The 18,153-nt window shown below is 38.2% G+C and overlaps 1 protein-coding gene across 6 annotated transcripts in view; it reads left to right on the forward strand.

The window, feature by feature from the left end:
* The first annotated feature begins 1,208 nt into the window (after window positions 1-1,208).
* Window positions 1,209-18,153, forward strand: part of C2CD5 (C2 calcium dependent domain containing 5) — an 89,415-nt gene continuing 72,470 nt past the window's right edge. For 5 of the 6 annotated variants that reach the window (XM_058558652.1, XM_058558653.1, XM_058558654.1 and 2 more), the window contains exons 1-4: window positions 1,210-1,390; window positions 1,545-1,663; window positions 10,180-10,266; window positions 16,723-16,894. In XM_058558652.1, coding sequence (XP_058414635.1) covers window positions 1,574-1,663; window positions 10,180-10,266; window positions 16,723-16,894 — 349 coding nt within the window. In that variant the 5' untranslated portion in view covers window positions 1,210-1,390; window positions 1,545-1,573. Of the gene's footprint in view, window positions 1,391-1,544; window positions 1,664-10,179; window positions 10,267-16,722; window positions 16,895-18,153 lie in introns of all 6 variants that reach the window. The other variant, XM_058558657.1, reaches the window with a different exon arrangement.

An 18,153-nucleotide genomic window follows, 5' to 3' on the forward strand; every position in this document is an offset into this window, starting at 1 on the left:
TTGTCCAAGTCAGCGATTTATCTTTTAAATTTTTATTTTGAGGTAGCCTTTTTCTTTTCTTTTTGGAAGAGTTCAACTTCTCACTTATGTGAACAATGTTCCCACTGTAGAAGGTATCTTTGCCTTGAAAAGATAATCCTGGGTCACCAAAGCCTCCAGCACTTAACCTGCTGAGTTATTTTTAGAGTTAAAAGGATTATCCTGATATCTTCATTTGGGAATTTTCCATTCCAGATGAATCCAGTGGATAATCTTTCCACTGGTATTTTAATGCTGATTTTGGTATTTCATATACATGTATTGTTAATGCTGTTTTTGATATTTGGTATGGAATGATTTGTGTTATGTCCTGTGTATACGCCTCAGTTTCCCTAATCTTTTTCTCATGGCCTGAGCCTACAGATTATGCCTCATTTTATGTAAATATATAATCGGGTTTTTTCAAGATGTTTCATTAAGCTCATCTGGTCCATTTATTGTAGTTGACTATAATTTTCTGTGGTAGGAGATCCTGAATTCCTGGCAGCACTGTTGGTTTTATCTGTAGGCTAACAGACGCTTAATAAACACACTGAGACCATCTAAGAGTGCAGCGCAAAGTCCTTCAAGCAGTGGCTTTGGATTTCAAAGTTTTTGTTTTGCCCAAGCCCTACAGTAACATCTACAACCCAGTACACAGTACACGTTTATATGACTGAATACAAAATGTTACTATGGAAAACTTATTCGACTATCCGAGATGTCCCTGGAATTTCTTCCTTTATTTCGTACAAAACAAAATCTGCACCCCTCCCAGGTAGAAACCAGCTACCTTGATTTCATGAACCCCTAACGGGTCGTTAAAGGCAGATTGAAATCGCTCCTCTAGCAGTGTCTGCCGCTGCTCCTTCTGTCACAGCCCTTCGGAAACGCGCCGCTTGCAGGTGGGAAGGCAGCGGCCCGCGGAGAAGTCACTGAGCCGCACCAGCGCTTCGTCCCCGTCCCCGAAGCATGGAGCAGGCTTTCTGCAGTGCAGCGGCGAGAGGGGCACTAAGCTACAGCCCCCACTCGGTGGATGATGCAGGCCTCCACTCACTTCCCTGCCCTGCAGCTTCCTCGAAGTCCGCCCCGCCCCTTTCCTCATTTGTCCGCGAATTTCACTTCACGCCCGCGGAGAGGGCCGAGCGCCGAATGATCGATGCTTCCTCCACGCCCCAAGAGCCGCCATTTTGGGGGGAGGAGAAACACTTGTCGGGGCGGCAGAGGCTCAACGGGATGTTTACTGGCTTTTGCTTCTCTTGCCAGCACTGTGGGACCGGGGGAGAAAAATCCACCGGGGCCACTCCTCCGGCTGCCTCTCCGGAATGAGGCCTCGGCTCCCGCGCGGGACGTCGCCCTGTCTCCTCCGAGAGTGAGTGGCGGCCGCCGGCGCCGCGCGCCCCCGCGCGCCCTCCGCTGTCAGTTACCCCGCGCGCTCCCGCCGGCGCGCGCCGCTCCCCGCGCGCTCCCGCCCCTCCCCCGCCCGGCTTGGCGCTCGGCGCAGACTCGCTTGTTTGTTTCTGCAGGAGCCCAAGGAGAGGCCGAAGCCGAGACGATGCCTGGGAAGCTGAAGGTGAAAATCGTGGCCGGGCGCCATTTGCCAGTGATGGACCGAGCTAGTGACCTGACTGATGCCTTCGTGGAGGTTGGTGCAAGGTCCTGCCCCTCAAAACACAGGAGCGCCCAGCTCTGTGAAGGATCGTACCCACCTGTCCCCAGCCCCTCAGCCCATTCCCCTTTGACTGCCGTCTCGTGCGCGGTGCTTGTCCAGTCCTCCCTCGAGGGCTGACTGTCGAGATTGCAGCCCATGTGACGGGTGCACTGCTCGCAAGCGTCTGCGGCTCACTTCGCCCGCCGGGAGGCTCTGCGTGCTGGGGTGACCCTGATGTCAGGACTCCTAACAGGCCACCTGCCAGTCCGGAGATCCCAAGGCGTGGCCCTGCGGCCACCGAAACACACACACACAGACACACACCCTTCTTTTGGGGAGGGGTGGCTCTTCACCCCAGAGTGATGGAGAAGATGTTTAAGAATGTAGAAACAGCCCGTTATGGGCACTTGGAGACTTCCAGGGCGAGGAGATCCACTCTCTAGCATATTTTCTGAATCATGATGCAAGTTCTAAAACGACTAACACTTTCTGCTCTTGTATAGACTGGTAAGTCTGATGAGCTGTTTCAAGGTAATTTAGTGCCCTGAGGTAGGAAGCCGATTAAGTGCCATGGATTTAAATTGCAAAATTGCTTTTTAAATCTAATGATTAGTTTAAGACTCATGCAAATTAGCACAGGCCTAGGGCCGGGAAAGTAATAACCTGAAAGAAGCCAGGTAAAAATTGTAATAAAAATTGACATGATGAGCCAGAGCGTTAGAACAATAATCATTTGGGCTATTAATGCTTAGAGTTGCTAGATACATGATAATATATAGCTAGATTTCATCTCAGTATGAAATATTCTTTATGTTCCCTAAAGGTTCTCTAACCTAAAAACTGAAGTCTTCCCTCCAAACAATGCCATAGTAATTCTTAATCACAACTTCATTTTCAGTTGAGAAACAGGTACTGGGTATGTTCTTGGACCAGATTTTAGGTAATGGGGATACACAGATTATCAAAGCGTTGTCTTTGCTTTCAGGTAGGTCGGAGACTGATCACACAGGTTAGGTTAATAGCTAATAACTCACCTATATTGAGTCTCATTATTGCCAGGTGTGTGCTAAGTACTTTTTAATTCTTAGTCTTCACAACAGTCCTGCTTTTGTATTATTATCCCATATTACAGTTGACATAACTGAGGCCTAGGAACAATAAATAATTTGCCTAAGATTGCTTAACCTTGTAAATCTCTATAGCCTTGTGGTCTGTTTTGTTAACCACTGTGCTAATACTGCCTCTCCAGACAAGAGGATGAGGATTGTTGTAGACTATGGAAACGTAATTTTGTCTCTGAAGGTTTAGGGAGGCTTCCTAAGAAAGTGACATTTGAGCTGGGCCTTGAAGAACAGCCAGGATTTTACCAGGCAGAGGAAACATCAAAGGCACAGAATGGGATACATGGTATGTTTAGGAAACCATCTTAGTTTGGGATGTGTCTGGAGTCAGAGGAGATATGTGGAAAGTGGAGGTTGTGAAGGATAAGGCTGGAAAGGTAGATTGGAACCAAACCTCAATTTCTATACTAAAGAATTTCTCCTTTCTTCTATAAGCAGGAGTAAGACAGGGGAGCTTTTTAAGTAGAAATGAAATAAGATGACGTTTGTATTAGGTTGTTTCTTTTTATAGGATAACTTGAGCGGTGATGTTATGGACGGGCTGGGCAGGTGAGAGCTGAGGCAGGGAGATCAGTTAAGGTGGTAAAATTATCCTGACAATATATGCACATTGAGCAATGGCATTGGGAACAGTTTAGAGGAGAAAAATTTGAGGGACATTTCATAGGTAAAATTGTTAGGCCTTGGTATCAGATGGTTTTTGCTGGTGAAGGAGGGGTCGGATTCAAGGGTAACTCATTAATTCCTTCTTTGAACAAATAGTTATTGAGTGTTCGCTATTTGCCAGACTCAGTGCTAGTCATTGGTCTAGCCATGCATATGCGATGGTGAACAAAATAGACTTGATTCCTGCTTTTATGGAGCTTATGTTTTGGTGGGAGAGACAGACATTAAAAGTTAAGAAATGATTAAATATGTAATTACAAATTGTGATGAGTGCCATGAAAGAAACAATAGAAAGAGAATAATAGGGAATGTTTACTTTAGGTTGAGTAATCACGAGAGGCCTCTGAGGAAGTGTCAAGGAAGGAAAGACTTGTTGGACAAGAGGGAACTAGCTGCTCAGGGAGTGTATTTGTGTGTGTAGGGCAGGGATGGGGCATACGAGAAGCTGGAGGAGGAGAGTCTCAGCCAAGGGAAAGTCCTGAGGAGATGTGCTTTGTTTTAGGACGAGAAGAAAGACGTGTGTGGCTGGCATGTACTGAGTGAAGGGGAGAGTGGTGTAAGATAAAAATTGGAGAGTTAGTCAAGGAGCCAATCGCACAGGACCTTAGAGGCCATGATTAGGAGTTTGGATTTTGTTCTGAAGTCAATGAGAAGCAGTTAAGATGAGCACCTTTGTTGCTGTTGGGAGAATGGACTGAAGAGGGGAAAGAGCTGAAGCAGGCAACTAGTTAGGAGATTTGGGAACAGTTCAAAAAAGAGGTGGTGAGGGCCAAGGTAATGCTTTTGGTAATGGAGAGAAGTGGGGATTCCAGATATACTTTGCAGATAGGCTCTAGGAGATATATTGGTAGATTGGAGTAGGGGACCAGGGAAAGGGAGACTAACAGATGACTCTTAGTTTTCTGGAGTCATTGGGGTAATTTTCTGAGACTCCATGGGAGTGATAGAGATTGAGTAAGTAGGTGGAGAATCAGTTTCCGTATGGGCATGTTAGGTTTAAGATATCTTGATGACCTTTAATTGGAGTTGTCAAGGAGAAGGTTGGATTTATGAGTATGGTGTTGTGAGGTGTGAGTTAAAAATGAGCTCATACAGGCCAGTGTGTCTCAACTTTGTGAGACCCAGTGTCACCTTTGTATAGCAGGTATTTTGAAATCCACCCTCTACTGTCTTGGCATGATATTCATAACCTATCTATGCTCACAACTTAAAAAATCAAATACTCTAATTGTGATAAGACAGAGAAATGAAAGTATTTTTTAATGTGTATTTCAACATGGAAGTGCTTGTTTGTGACCACAGTGGAAGACATGAAGAAATCAGATTGAGTCCATGAGTATTTATTGAGCCTTTGTGTATATCAGACACTGTACTGGATATAGTACAGTGTGCTGGGGGTATAGTAATGAATAAAACAAAAATTTCTTTAGTTATGGGACTTACATTTTAGTGCAAGGAGGGAGTTCATAAAGAAGATAATTAAGTAAAAGATAAAGTATACTAGATGGTGAGAAGTGCCCCATGTGGAGAAAATAAAGCAGGGCTACGGGGTAGGGAGTGTCTCACCTATGTGAATCACATGAATCATATGAATATGACTGCTCCTCACCCAGAATGAGACAGTTTTGTAGTTTTGGCATCTTAGATAGGCCTTCACTGCCAGTGGCTATCTGATTTTCCAATATAGTCAATTTATGGGAAGAAACAGAATTGTCCCTTACTTTACATGATGGTTGTATTTCTTGACAATTATGTATGTTAAAACCCCATCACAACACTTTTGTCCATAAAACTGAGTTAGGTTCTAGGTAGGTTTTTACCCATGTGACTCTCTGGTTGGACATTTGAAAGTCATGACATAACTCCTCATTTTTGGGGACTGTCTCTTGCATTGCAGGACACCTAGCATCTCTGGACCTGCCTTGATAAACACTACTACTATTCCCCCAAGAAATGTCCCTAGAAATTTCTAAAGCTCCCTTAGGACTTGGTTCTTTCCTTTTTGCAAACCTCGGACTTAGGGGGAGAGAGAGAAGAGGGATGGATCCTTGAAAAAACTTGACATTAAGCCGTCTTTAAAGGAAGAGGACTAGGGGAAGGAAACTGAGATTGTCAGCTAATTGGGGGCGGGGAGGAAATGAGGAAAGTAATATCCCCGAAGGCAAGAGAGGAAGTTTCTAGAAAGAGGAAACCCTCAACTGTCAAATGATACCGAAAGGTCAAGTAAGAGGACAGAGGAATCACTGAATTGGGCAAGATGGGAGTTGTTACTGATCCTGACAATAGGAATGATAAGGACAGAAGCCCTTAGCGTAGTGAGTTAAAGAGGGTTAAAGTATATGGGAGATGAGAAAGTAGGAATGGCGTGAATAAGCAACTATTTCAAGAAGTAGGGCTGTCAAGGGCAGAGGAGAAATAGTGTGATATTTGGGGAGTGTGTAGCTTTTAGTACTTTTAAAAAAATAAGTTAGAAGATATTAGAACATGTTTGTGTGCTAATAGGTATAATCCAGCAGAAAGGGAAAGATTAATGGAGGAAAAAGGGGATAGTAAAGGATTACAATACAATAAAGGGGTAAATTGTGTGCTGTAGACTGTAAGTACTATACAAGCTCATAGGAGAGGGACATAATGAAGCCTGGGCTGGTCATGAGAAATCTTTGTGCTGAGCTTGAAGGATGGTAAAATTTCCATAGGCAGAGAGGAAAAAGGGGCATTTTTCAGATGAATAGGACAAACTTAGTAAAAGCAAAAGGAGGGATAGAGCATATGTAATTGAAGGGAGGGTTTTTGTTGAATAGAAGTGGGAAATAAAATTGGGCTAAATATGGGAGGGATACAGATTACCAAGTGGTCTGAAAATCAAGGGGACAAGTCTGTACAGCAGAAGCTCTTAACCAGCTTCCATTAGCTGACTGGCTACAGTCCCCAGGGCTCTGCATTCTTTCCATAAGCACTTTCTTGAATACCTCATATCTTTAGATTATTCTCCAGTGTGCCTGTGTGCTTTCCTCCCATCAGTTGGCTGTTATACTTCACCAAGAGGCAGTTTATTCCCAAACCTGTTGTATGCCAACTCTGTTATTGTAGTTTATTTGAACCTTATATAAATTGGTGAAGTAAGTGTGAAAATGAAGTCGATAATGCTATGTAAAGACTTATGGATACAGTCGCTAAAAATTTCTCTTCAATTAGAAGAAGATTGTAAAAAATCTAGGATTCTATGTTCATAGTTTTTTGAGCGATTTTAAGTTCTACCACCACGTTTTAAATCCAAACTGGCAGTCACAGATGATACATTATGGGTGTGTGGTTTATGCAAAAAAGATGATGCAGAACTCTAAACAGGGCCCCCTTACTCAAAGAAGAGGCCTTAGTCTTACATTAAAAGGTAGAGGAATGAATATTTATTTATGTTTTATCTTAAAATGTTTACTGTTTGTATCATTTTTAATGATTCTCTGATTTAACCAAATTATTTGATTAACTGAGCAAATACTGGTCCTGATTGCATTGGTCGAGGGAATTTCTACGATATATGATGTGAGAAGTTTAGGAAGCCATTGAAGACCAAGTAATATTTAAAGATGATTATTCTTGCAGGAATCTCCAGGATGAATGGGGTGGGATTCTGTACAAGGGAGCTATTAATGGAAGTGTATCTCAATATTAATGTGCATGTTGCAAACCGTTCCCACTAAACTACATTATCATTTCTTATTTACCCAGGGGCCTTTGCAGGAACAGGGAGAGGAAAAGAAATTAATATTTCTATGTACCAGACAGTTTGCTAGGTCTCTACATGCATTACCCCATGCAATGCTCCCAGCAACCCCACTTTTCAGAGGAGGAAGCAGCCTTAAATAACAGGTTAAATAACTTTCTCAAGGTAATTTAGCTAATGAGTAGGGAAAGAGAATGCTTTTACTTTACTAGGGAATCTCATTAAAATCCCTGATGTTGTTGAACAAAGTTGTAAGGCATTCATTTAATTGCTGAGTAATAAAATCTCTTTTGAATTAAGTAACACTAAATGAACTGGGATTCTTCTTTAGCAGAAGGGGAATCATCACAATGTTGCCAAAATACACACTCTAGCCTTTTTCTCTTTCCGAAATCTTGTTTTTGTTTGTTTGTTTAACGTAGTGTGGGGACTATCAGATGTTTACTATATCTAGAATGAACAGTTGACCAAAAAAACAAAACAAGGCACAATATAGCACTACGGTATAGTGGGACAAAACTGAGGAGGCCTCTGAAATCATAAATTAAAAAATGATATGCTGTTTTTGGCAATTGAGCCAAAACCCTGAAGTACATTTGGCTTTTGAGTGGTTTTGAATGGTTTTATAAATCCTAACATTTTGCTTCAAATTAAGCAGTTTTTAGGCAAATTAAACAATAAGTATTTCTTTGATATTTTGAATATTGAAATATAATGAAAATTAGATTAGTAAATGAGCAGTAACCTCTATTCTCAGTTTTCTTTTCCCTCATTAAGTTTCATTTCTTTCACATTTATGATTTAAAATAAAATAAAATTATGCAAGTAATACGTGAATAGCTCCCATTGCAAAAGGTTCCAATACTCAGAAGTAAAACTTGAAAACCCCTTACTTCTTACTTTCTACACTGTATTGTATTGCTTAACCCTCTCAGTCCCTTCTTCAGAGATAATTGCTGTCAATTTTTTAGCATGTGTTCATCTACTCTTTCTCCCCTCCTTTAAAAAAAAAACTTTTGCATATCATATTTTTAGAAATGAATGTAATCATACTTTATATATTCTGCTGCTTGGTTTTTTCAGTTATTATGTCATTGACGTCTTCCCATGACACTACGTATAATCGACTTGCTTCTTTAGTAGGGAGCTTGTGATTTATTCACTTTCCTGTTGAATGACTATTTAGGTTTTTGTATATTTTTTGGGAGGGGGCCTCATGTGAAAGTGCTTTTTTAGGATAAATTCCTGGAAGTAGATCCAGAATGCTATAATTTGAATCAAAATAAAGTTTTGACATTTGAACCTTATTTTAATTTTTGTTGTTTTTGAATTTTAAAATAATACATTTAAAAAATAGGTAATATATGGGGCCGGCCTGGTGATGTAGCGGTTAAGTGCGCTCGCTCTGCTTTGGCGGCCCAGGGTTCGCGGGTTCAGATCCCGGGCGTGCATCGACGCACCGCTTCTTAAGCCATGCTGTGGTGGCGTCCCATATAAAGTAGAGGAAGATGGGCATGAATGTTAGCCCAGGGCCAATCTCCCTCTGCAAAAAAGAGGAGGATTCGCAACAGACGTTAGCTCAGGGCTAATCTTCCTCACGAAAAAAAAAAAAAGGTAATATATGTGCATGGTTCAAAATTCAAAATTCAAAAAGGTACAAAATGAGTCAGCCTCTCGTGGCCTTTCCTTTAACCCATCTGTTCCATTCTTTCTCATGGCCACTGTTAACATTTCTTGTATATCCTTCTAGAAATAATTTGTGCATATATAGGCATTTGTTATATGCTTTATAACATTTTGTTACTTTTTTCTCCACAAAGAATGCCCTGCACACTGTTTTGCAGTAGACACATGTATCTTGGGTGTTGTTCCACGCATAGAGAACTGCTTCAGTCTTCTATTTAGCATTGCACACACTGCATTATGTGGCTTTATCATACTTAATTTAACCAGTTCTAAATTGATAGACATCTAGGTTTTTTCTAATCTTTTGCTACTATAATGCTGCTTATATATGTCATTGCCCATGTCTCTCTGAGGATATAGGCATTTAAAGTTTTGATATTCGTGGTCAAACTGCACTCTGTAGAAATGGTTCTGATTTACACTCCTACCAAGAGTATGAGAGTGCCCCACTAACACTGTTTTCAAACTTTTTGATCTTTGCCAATCTGATAAGTAAAAGTGTTGGCTTAATTTGCATTTCTTTTGGTATGAATGAGGTTGATCATTTCTTGATATATTTAAAAGACGTCTTTATTTCCATTTCTTTGAATTGTCTGTTCATGTCCTTTGCCCATTTTTCTGTTGCTTTATTGATCTTTTATTGCTTTGTAGGAACTTGTTAGAAATTGAGGAAATTAGCTCTTAAGCTTCCTGACCACTTCTCAAGTCCAGTCTGAGGTTTCACAATCTCCTCTTTGTTGGAAGCAAGTCCCAGGGATTAGTCTGCTTTCTGCCTTCTTTATTTCTTTTTCACCTATTTTTGGATCTTCATGATTTAGTGGTTGCCAAGACTGGCTGTGAAATAAGATAGTCTCTCCATCCATCGCTTTCATTGTCCCTGAAGAGAGAAACATAAAACCCTTCATGACCGTGGTTTATTGCCGATCACTGTGCGCTGTGAGAGTGTGAGAGTAGACTGAGAGTCAGCTGGCCTTTTTACCTTCGCATTTTATTTTTGCTGGCCCTCCGCTCTTAAGACTTTCCTCTTTTGTTTGAGGTTGTGTTTAGTAAACTGACTCCTTCCTCCATACTGAATGGTCTATGTTTTTAATTTCACTGTAGAGCTAGTCAGGCAGAACAGTGGGTAGTCTCTTTTTCCAGATGTATTCTGCAAACTTACCTGGACCCATCTGTGCTTTCTTCCTTTTTGTCTCAGGGAACAGTTGTCTTTTATCCCCTCCATGGTTAATCCTCCCGTTGGTGGCTGACATTAAATTTTATTTCTATTCACATTTTTGTTATTTATATTTGAATTGTTTCTTATTTGTTTTTAGGTAAAATTTGGTAATACTACCTTTAAAACAGATGTGTATCTCAAGTCCCTCAACCCTCAGTGGAACTCGGAATGGTTTAAATTTGAGGTAAGTTTTTAAATGTCAGCATTTTTGCGGTGACCCTTTTCCCCAGGAGTGATAAGCGTACCTTTTATTTCAGGTATAGTAGTTTTTCTGCACCATAAAAACATTTCCTAGGAATATTGCGTTTTTAAAAAATTATGTTATAGTTAAGAAAATATAGTATATGAATATGAGAACCCAGATTAAAAGAAATAGAATTCCTTAGAGATATTATATTATTACTGTAATAATTTTCTCTGGTTTTAGCATATACCAAGAATCACTTAAGAACAATGTACAGATTAAAAGAATTTTTTTAGTTGTGGTAAAAAATATATGTCATAAATATTGCCATTTTAACCATTTTTAAGTGTACAAGTCAATAGCATTAATTACATCCACAGTGTTGTGCAACCATCACCACTATTTCCAAAACTTTTTTATCAGTCCAAACAGAAACTGTATTCATTCAGCAATAAATCCCCATTCCCTCCTTTCCCCAGCTCCTGGTAACCCCCAATCTACTTCGTGTATCTTTGAATTTGCCTATGTTAGATATTTCATATAAGTGGAATCATAAGTATTTGTCCTTTTGTGTTTGGCTTCTTTCATTTAGCATAATGTTTTCAAGTTTCATCCATGTTGTAGCATGTATCAGAATTTCATTCCTTTTTATGGCTGAATAATATTCCATTGTTCATATATATACCGCAGTTTGTCCCATTTATCTACTGATGGACACTTGGGTTATTTCTGCCATTTGGCTATTGTGAATAATGCTGCAATGAACATTGATGTACAAGTATCTGTTTGAGTCCTTGTTTTCAGTTCTTTTGGGTAGAAGTGGAATGGCTGGGTCTTATGGCAAATTCTATTTAGCTTTTTGAGGAACTGCCAAACTGTTTTCCACAAGTGGCTATACCATTTTACATTCCCACTGGCATGTATGAGAGTTCCAGTTTTTCCATATCCTTGTCAACACTTGTTATTTTATGTTTTTTTAAAAAACTGTAAGCCATCCTAGTAGGTCTGAAGTGATATTCACTGTATAGTTGTAATTATGAATGAGGCGTTTTTATTTTGAATGAAGCAACTTATGATTTCTGTGGCTAAGGAGCATTTGCGTTTCTTTTACTTTGAACTATCTCCTATTTTAACCTTCCAAAGAAGATATTTGGAGATGACGTTATGGCAGTAGACTTACCGGGACTTGGTGACCAGCTTAATACGAAGAATGTAGACGTAAAGTGGTATCTCATTGGTTCTGATTTGCATTTCTCTAGTGACTAATAATGTTGACCATCTTTTTATGTGCTTATTGGCCGTTTGTAGATCTTCTTTGGAAAACTGTCTATTCAAGTCCTTTGCCTACTTTTAAGTTGGGTTGTTTGTTTATTTTGTTGATGTTTTAATAGTTTATAACATTGTGAAATTTTGGGTTGTACATTTTTGTTTGTCCGTCACCATATATATGTCTCCCTTCACCCCTTGTGCCCACCCCCTACCCCCATTGCCCCTGGTAACCACAATACAGTTTTCTCTGTCCGTGTGTTGGTTTATATTCCATATATGAGTGAGATCATACAGTGTTTGTCTTTCTCTTTCTGGCTTATTTCACTTAACATAATACCCTCCAGGCCCATCCATGTTGTTGCAAATGGGACGATTTGCATGTTGTTGCAAATGGGACGATGGCTGAGTAGTATTCCATTGTATATATATACCACATCTTCTTCATCCAATAGTCAGTCGAGGGACACTTAGGTTGCTTCCACTTCTTGGCTATAGTGAATAATGCTGCAGTGAACATAGGGGTGCATAAGCCTCTTTGGATTGTTGATTTCAGGTTCGTTGGATAGATTCCCAGTAGTGGGATGGCTGGATCCTAGGGCATCTCTATTTTTAATTCTTTGAGGAATCTCCATACCGTTTTCCATAGAGGCTGCACCAGTTTGCATTCCCATTAGCTGTGTACGAGGGTTCCCATTTCTCCACATCTTCTCCAACATTTGTTGTTTTTTTGTCTTGGTGATTATAGCCATTCTAACAGGTGTGAGGTGATATCTTAGTGTTGTTTTGATTTGCATTTCCCTGATGATTAATGATGTTGAACATCTTTTCATGTGCCTGTTGACCATCTGTATATCTTCTTTGGAGAAGTGTCTGTTCATTTCCTCTGCCCATTTTTTGATCGGGTTGTTTGTTTTTTTGTTGTTCAGTTGTGTGAGTTCTTTGTATATTATGGAGATCAACCCCTTGTCAGATGTATGTTTTGCAAATATTCTCGCCCAGCTGGTGGGTTGTGGGTTGTTTATCTTTTTGTTGTTGAGTTGTGGAAGTTCTTTTTATATTCTGAATATTAAACCCTTATCAGATATATAATTTGCAGTTATTTTCTTGAGTTCAGTAGGTTGTCTTTTCACTTTCTTGATAATTTTCTTTGATACATAAAAGTTTTTAATTTTGATGAAATCCAGTTTATCAATTTTTTTATTGCTCATGCTTTTGGTGTCAATGCAGAGAATCCATTGCCAAATCTGAGGTCATGAAGATTTACCCCTATGTTTTCTTCTAAGAGTTTTAAGGTTTTAGCTCTTATATTTAGGTCATTGATCCATTTTGAGTTAATTTTTGTAATGGTGTGAGGTAAGGGTCCAACTTCATTCTTTTGCATATGGAAATCCAGTTGTTTCAGCACCATTTGTTGAAGAGACTGTTTTTTCCCCATTAAATGGTCTTGGCACCCTTGTCAGAAGTCAGTTGGACATAAGATGTGTGGGTTAATGTCTGGACTCTCAATTCTATTCCATTGGTCTGTGTGGCTATCCTTATGCCATTACCATACTTTTTGGTTACTGTAACTTTGTAGTAAGTTTTTAAATCAGGAAGTATGAATCCTACAATTCTGTTCTTTGTTTGTGTTGATTTTTTTGTTGTGGAGCATTTTGATTCCCTTTTTGTTTTCTTTTGTGTATCTACAAATTTTTTTTTAGTTTCCAAAATGACATGTATTTTGAAAGACCCATAAAATATTGTACATGTATTAAGTTTGTTGTGCCATTTTAAACTATATTATTGAGGTAAAAATGTGGAATATATGAGTCACTGAAGGTAATTAAAGTAACTTGCTTACATGATTTCAGAGGGAATAAGAATTACAAAGTGCATCTTCATTACCCTAGCAAAACATTTAAATGCTTATGTAGCTTCATTTTCATGGCTTTTTCTTCTTTCCATAACCTAGAAATGGTTAAAAACAAATGCTCTGGATCAGTTACATTGTTACTGGAATGGTAGGAGGAGGCAGGCTTTATGTATTAGTAATTTTCATGATAATAGGACATTACTATTTAAGAAAATGGATATTTCATTTTATTGATGACACAATACTAGAAAAAAATATAATGTATTTGTACTTCTCTGAAATAAGAGATTTTTATGATATTAATGAGCTTTAGTAACTAAAGTTACCAGCCACCTCCCTTAAAATTTAGTATTTTGGCTAGTACTTCTAATAATAGTGTATATTATGTGAAAAATGTTCTGAAACTTTGTATTTGGAGTTACCAGGTTTATCAGTTGTGAATTGTGTTCAGTTATGTATGTCATGAACTCTCAAATAATGTCTTAAAAAAATAGATGTTTAGTTTTCTTTCATGTAAAAGATGTGTTGAGCCAGGCAGTCTAAGGGTCTTTTGGTAGCTCCATGCAGTCATGGAGGATCCTTCTGTCTTTCTCTTCTGTCACCCATAGCCTGGGTGGCAGGCTATGGCTTCCATACTCAAGGTCACTTTAGCCTCCAAGTTAGCAGCTGGAGTTCTAGTTCAGGTCAGTGTTCCAGGCTGGAAGAAGGAGCTGGAATGAAAGGGAGTACAGGAGGAGTGGTGGTGAATTAAACTTACACTTTTCAGCTGAGCCAGCCCTGTTTAAGTTTTTCCCCACCCTATCTAGCTCTAAGTAATGACTTATGCTTATATCTCATTAGTTGCGAAGGAGGCTAGGAAATGTAGTCTTGTATCTGGGCGTCTTCCTGTGTAGCTAAAATTTTTAAACACGTGAAACATTTCTGAGAAAGTCTTAATTTATAACATTTTATCATTGAAATTGGTTCAGTTTATTGGTTTAAATTGGTTTGAAATTGGTTCATTTAATCTATTAAATATTCTTAATTAAAATTAATTCCTAAACTTCTCTATTCATATTTTTCATATTATTAGTTATCTGTATGTATTATGAACTATTTCTAGTCACTCAATTGGTGTGGAGCACTATAATATCAGGGAAGGGATACCTTAGTGTCTCTTGAGATAAGATGATAGTACTCATAGGTGGATGTGTAGGTGATTGAATAAATGTACACAAAAATGTTATTAATAGAGTTAGAAATTGGGGGATGTCTTTGGAGGAATGGTTAATGGCTTAGTTTATGACTCCTTTTTATTAAATGTATAGTAATGCAGTAGTGGTAGAGAGAATGCCGTTGATGACAGGTGATTCAGAATGGATTGGAATTCAAAAGCATTGTTTTATTTTGACATTTCATTATGGAAATTTTCAAACATGCAAGCAACTAGACAGATTAGTATGTTGAACCATCTATCTGTCACCTATCTTTACCTTTACCTTCCAAAGTTGTCTACATTCTGCTGTTCTTGTTTCATTTGCTACCCTACCCCCCATTTTGGGGGGGAGAGGCAGGAATATTTTAAGGCAAATTAAAGATACTATGTGATTTTATCCCTAAACTTTTAATTATGTCTCTTTTATAGAGAAAGACCCCTTTTTTAAAACAAATCATCCAGTTACATTATCATATCAATGATATCAACAATAATTCTTCATGTATTTAATTCTTAAAATAATCTTCAGAGGTTGGATTGTTAGCCTAAAATCAACAAGAAATTAAAAAAGAATGGAGAAAAGCATAATGTTTCATAATTCAGTTTAAAAACTTTAACCAAAGTATAAGGATTGCAGAGATATCACTTGACCAAAGCATGTGTAAGGAAAATATAGAGATTTTAGTGAACCACAAACTCAGTCTGAATTAATAGTATGGTATGTCTGCTGTAATGACAAACATTCATAGGCACATTTAAAAAGTTTTTTAAGGGCCACCCCCGTGGCTTAGCGGTTAAGTGCGCGCGCTCCACTGCTGGCGGCCCAGGTTCGATCCCGGGTACTCACCGACGCACTGCTTCTCCGGCCATGCTGAGGCCGTGTCCCACATACAGCAACTAGAAGGATGTGCAGCTATGACCTACAACTATCTGCTGGGGCTTTGGGGGAAAAAATAAATAAATAAAAATGCAAAAAAAAAAATTAAAAAAAAAATAAAAAGTTTTTTAATATTTTAGTTATAGGAAATAATCCTTTTGTATTCTGTCCTAGTCTCATTACTATCTCTCATACTGTCTTCCATCTAGCTGCTATATTTGATGAGGGGTACTGGCAAATTAGAGAATGGCATGGTATCCAGAGGATGGCAGCCAAAATAGTTAACGTGTCTTCCGTGAGGGAGAAGTCTTTTTTTGCCTTGTTCTTTGTCATAGTCAGTTTGGGCTGCTATAACAGAAGACCAGAGACTGGTGGCTTAAACAATAGCATTTTATTTTTCACTGTTCTGGATGCTGGGAAGTCTGAGATCAGGGTACCATCATGGTTGGTTGGGATGAGGACCCACTTTCTGGTTTGCAGACGGCCATCTTCTGGCTGTGTCTGTACATGATGGGAAGAAAGATTATCTTTCCCTGTCTCTTCTTATAAAGATACTAATCTCATTCATGAGGTCTCCACCTTCATGACCTAATTACCTCCCTAAGGCCGCATCTCCAAATACCATCCTATTGGGGATTAAGGCTTCGACATATGAATTTTCAGGGGACACAGACATTCGGTCCATTGCAGTCTCTCTTTGGTACAGTACTTGGAACATGATAAGTACTTGGTAATGAATAAATAAAAGGAGAGAGGGTAGACATTTATTTCATGAACTTAAAATTGTTTTCACTTACAAATAATATGTTACTTTTGCTTGCAGTTTTATTCTCTGAAATTGTCCTTAGAAATTATGGTGTCATTGTGCTCATTAGCATGCTTACTCTCTGTAGGTAATATATGGACTCTGTTATGATATTCCTTAAGCATTTTTGCTGGATACCATAGGTAGAGTAGTAAAACACAGAATAATATGTAGGAAAAGGAATTAAAACCTAACACTTTTTGTGTGTGAATCATCTTAACTTTGTGCTTGGAGGTAAACTATACTTTTTTTTTCCCCCCAGAAATTTGGCATCTTGTGTAGAAAAAGGAATTATAACTTTTTGTATGTATATTAATCCCTCTACCTTTGTGCTTAGAGGTAAATTTATAAGATTTGATTTTTCAGACATAAGCAATCTTTTACATTTGGTATATGTATACATTTATGGTAATGAAGATTTTTAAATTATAAGATTTAATTTTAAGATATACTTTTAGGTGGATGATGAAGATTTACAAGATGAACCTCTACAGATCACAGTTCTTGACCATGATACTTACAGTGCCAATGATGCCATTGGTAAAGTGTACATTGATATTGATCCTCTGCTGTACAGTGAAGCTGCAACAGTCATCTCAGGATGGTTTCCAATTTATGATACCATACATGGTAAGGAGTATATTTTAAGAAAATAAATCACCACCTTTTTAATTTATCCTTAAAGACTTAGGTGTTACACTTGGTGGTTTTAAAATATGTATCTTTAAAAGATGTTGTCTTTTTTGTCAGCATGTAATAGTAAAGTATCATTGGTAGAATTGTTACATTTCTCAACATAATTTGAAATAATGCCTGCTAAATTTGTACAATATAGTAAGTGAATGCATTACTTAAAAATTATCTAATGTTGGTACTCTCTGTTTGTAAAACATATTTTCAAATAGATAATATTGACATTTTTCTGCTTAAAAATTCTTCAGAGGCTTTTTATTAGTCGAAGCGGGGTTTCCGAAGTGTGGTCCCTAGATACTTGCACAGATTCTATGAAGTGAGATGAGAACTGTTTTCAGCAGAATACTTATATGTCATTTGCCGTTTTTATTCTCACTTTCTTAGTATTCTCACTCTCTACAGTATATAGGTATTATCTTTGTAATCAGGAAATAAATCCAGTCAAATGTTAAATTACCAGTAAAAAAAGCCGCTGGAGAATTAATCTGGGCTTGGATTATTTAAAGACAATAGCTATATGAATGAATGAATTTTCTAAACATTTTATATTAAATATTGTTTATAGTTCGTTTAATATATGGTCCTTTGTTAGTAATGTAATCTCTTATTATTTCAATGGGTATGTGAGCAGGTCACTCTTCTTAGAAAGTCTTCCTCCATAAGTATAAATTTGGCATGAAGTCAGGACGGTCAAGTAAAAATATTTAGTAAATGTTTAGAGATAGGGGCTGGGTCATTTTTATTTGTTAGATATTTTCTGAAAAACCCTTACTCTTGGAATTTCTTAGCTTATTTTAACTTATTATTCATTGAAAAGAATAAAATTTCTTTTGTGTTAAATCAGATTCTTACATTAGTTGTTAAGAGCATTTACTCTGGGATAATAAAGGTCTGACTCTTAATCCTGGTTCCACTGCTTACTAGCTAATAATACTGGGCAAATTATTTTTCTTTTATTAAACTTTAATTTCTTCCTCTGTGAAATGGAAGTAATAATACTACAGAAATTACCTTACTGGGTTGGTGTGGGCACTATGAGATACTACACATAAAGCATTTAGAACATTATGCTCTAGCAAGTGCTCAGCAAATGTTACCGTCATCACCGTCATCGTCATTATCAGTTTAAATGGGACTCCTTTCCAGTTAGTCTTGGTTAAAGTAAGTGGTGACTTGTGGTAAAAATGAAAATTATT

Source organism: Diceros bicornis, chromosome 17, assembly GCF_020826845.1.
Source record: "Diceros bicornis minor isolate mBicDic1 chromosome 17, mDicBic1.mat.cur, whole genome shotgun sequence".
In the NCBI taxonomy this organism is placed as follows: domain Eukaryota; kingdom Metazoa; phylum Chordata; class Mammalia; order Perissodactyla; family Rhinocerotidae; genus Diceros; species Diceros bicornis.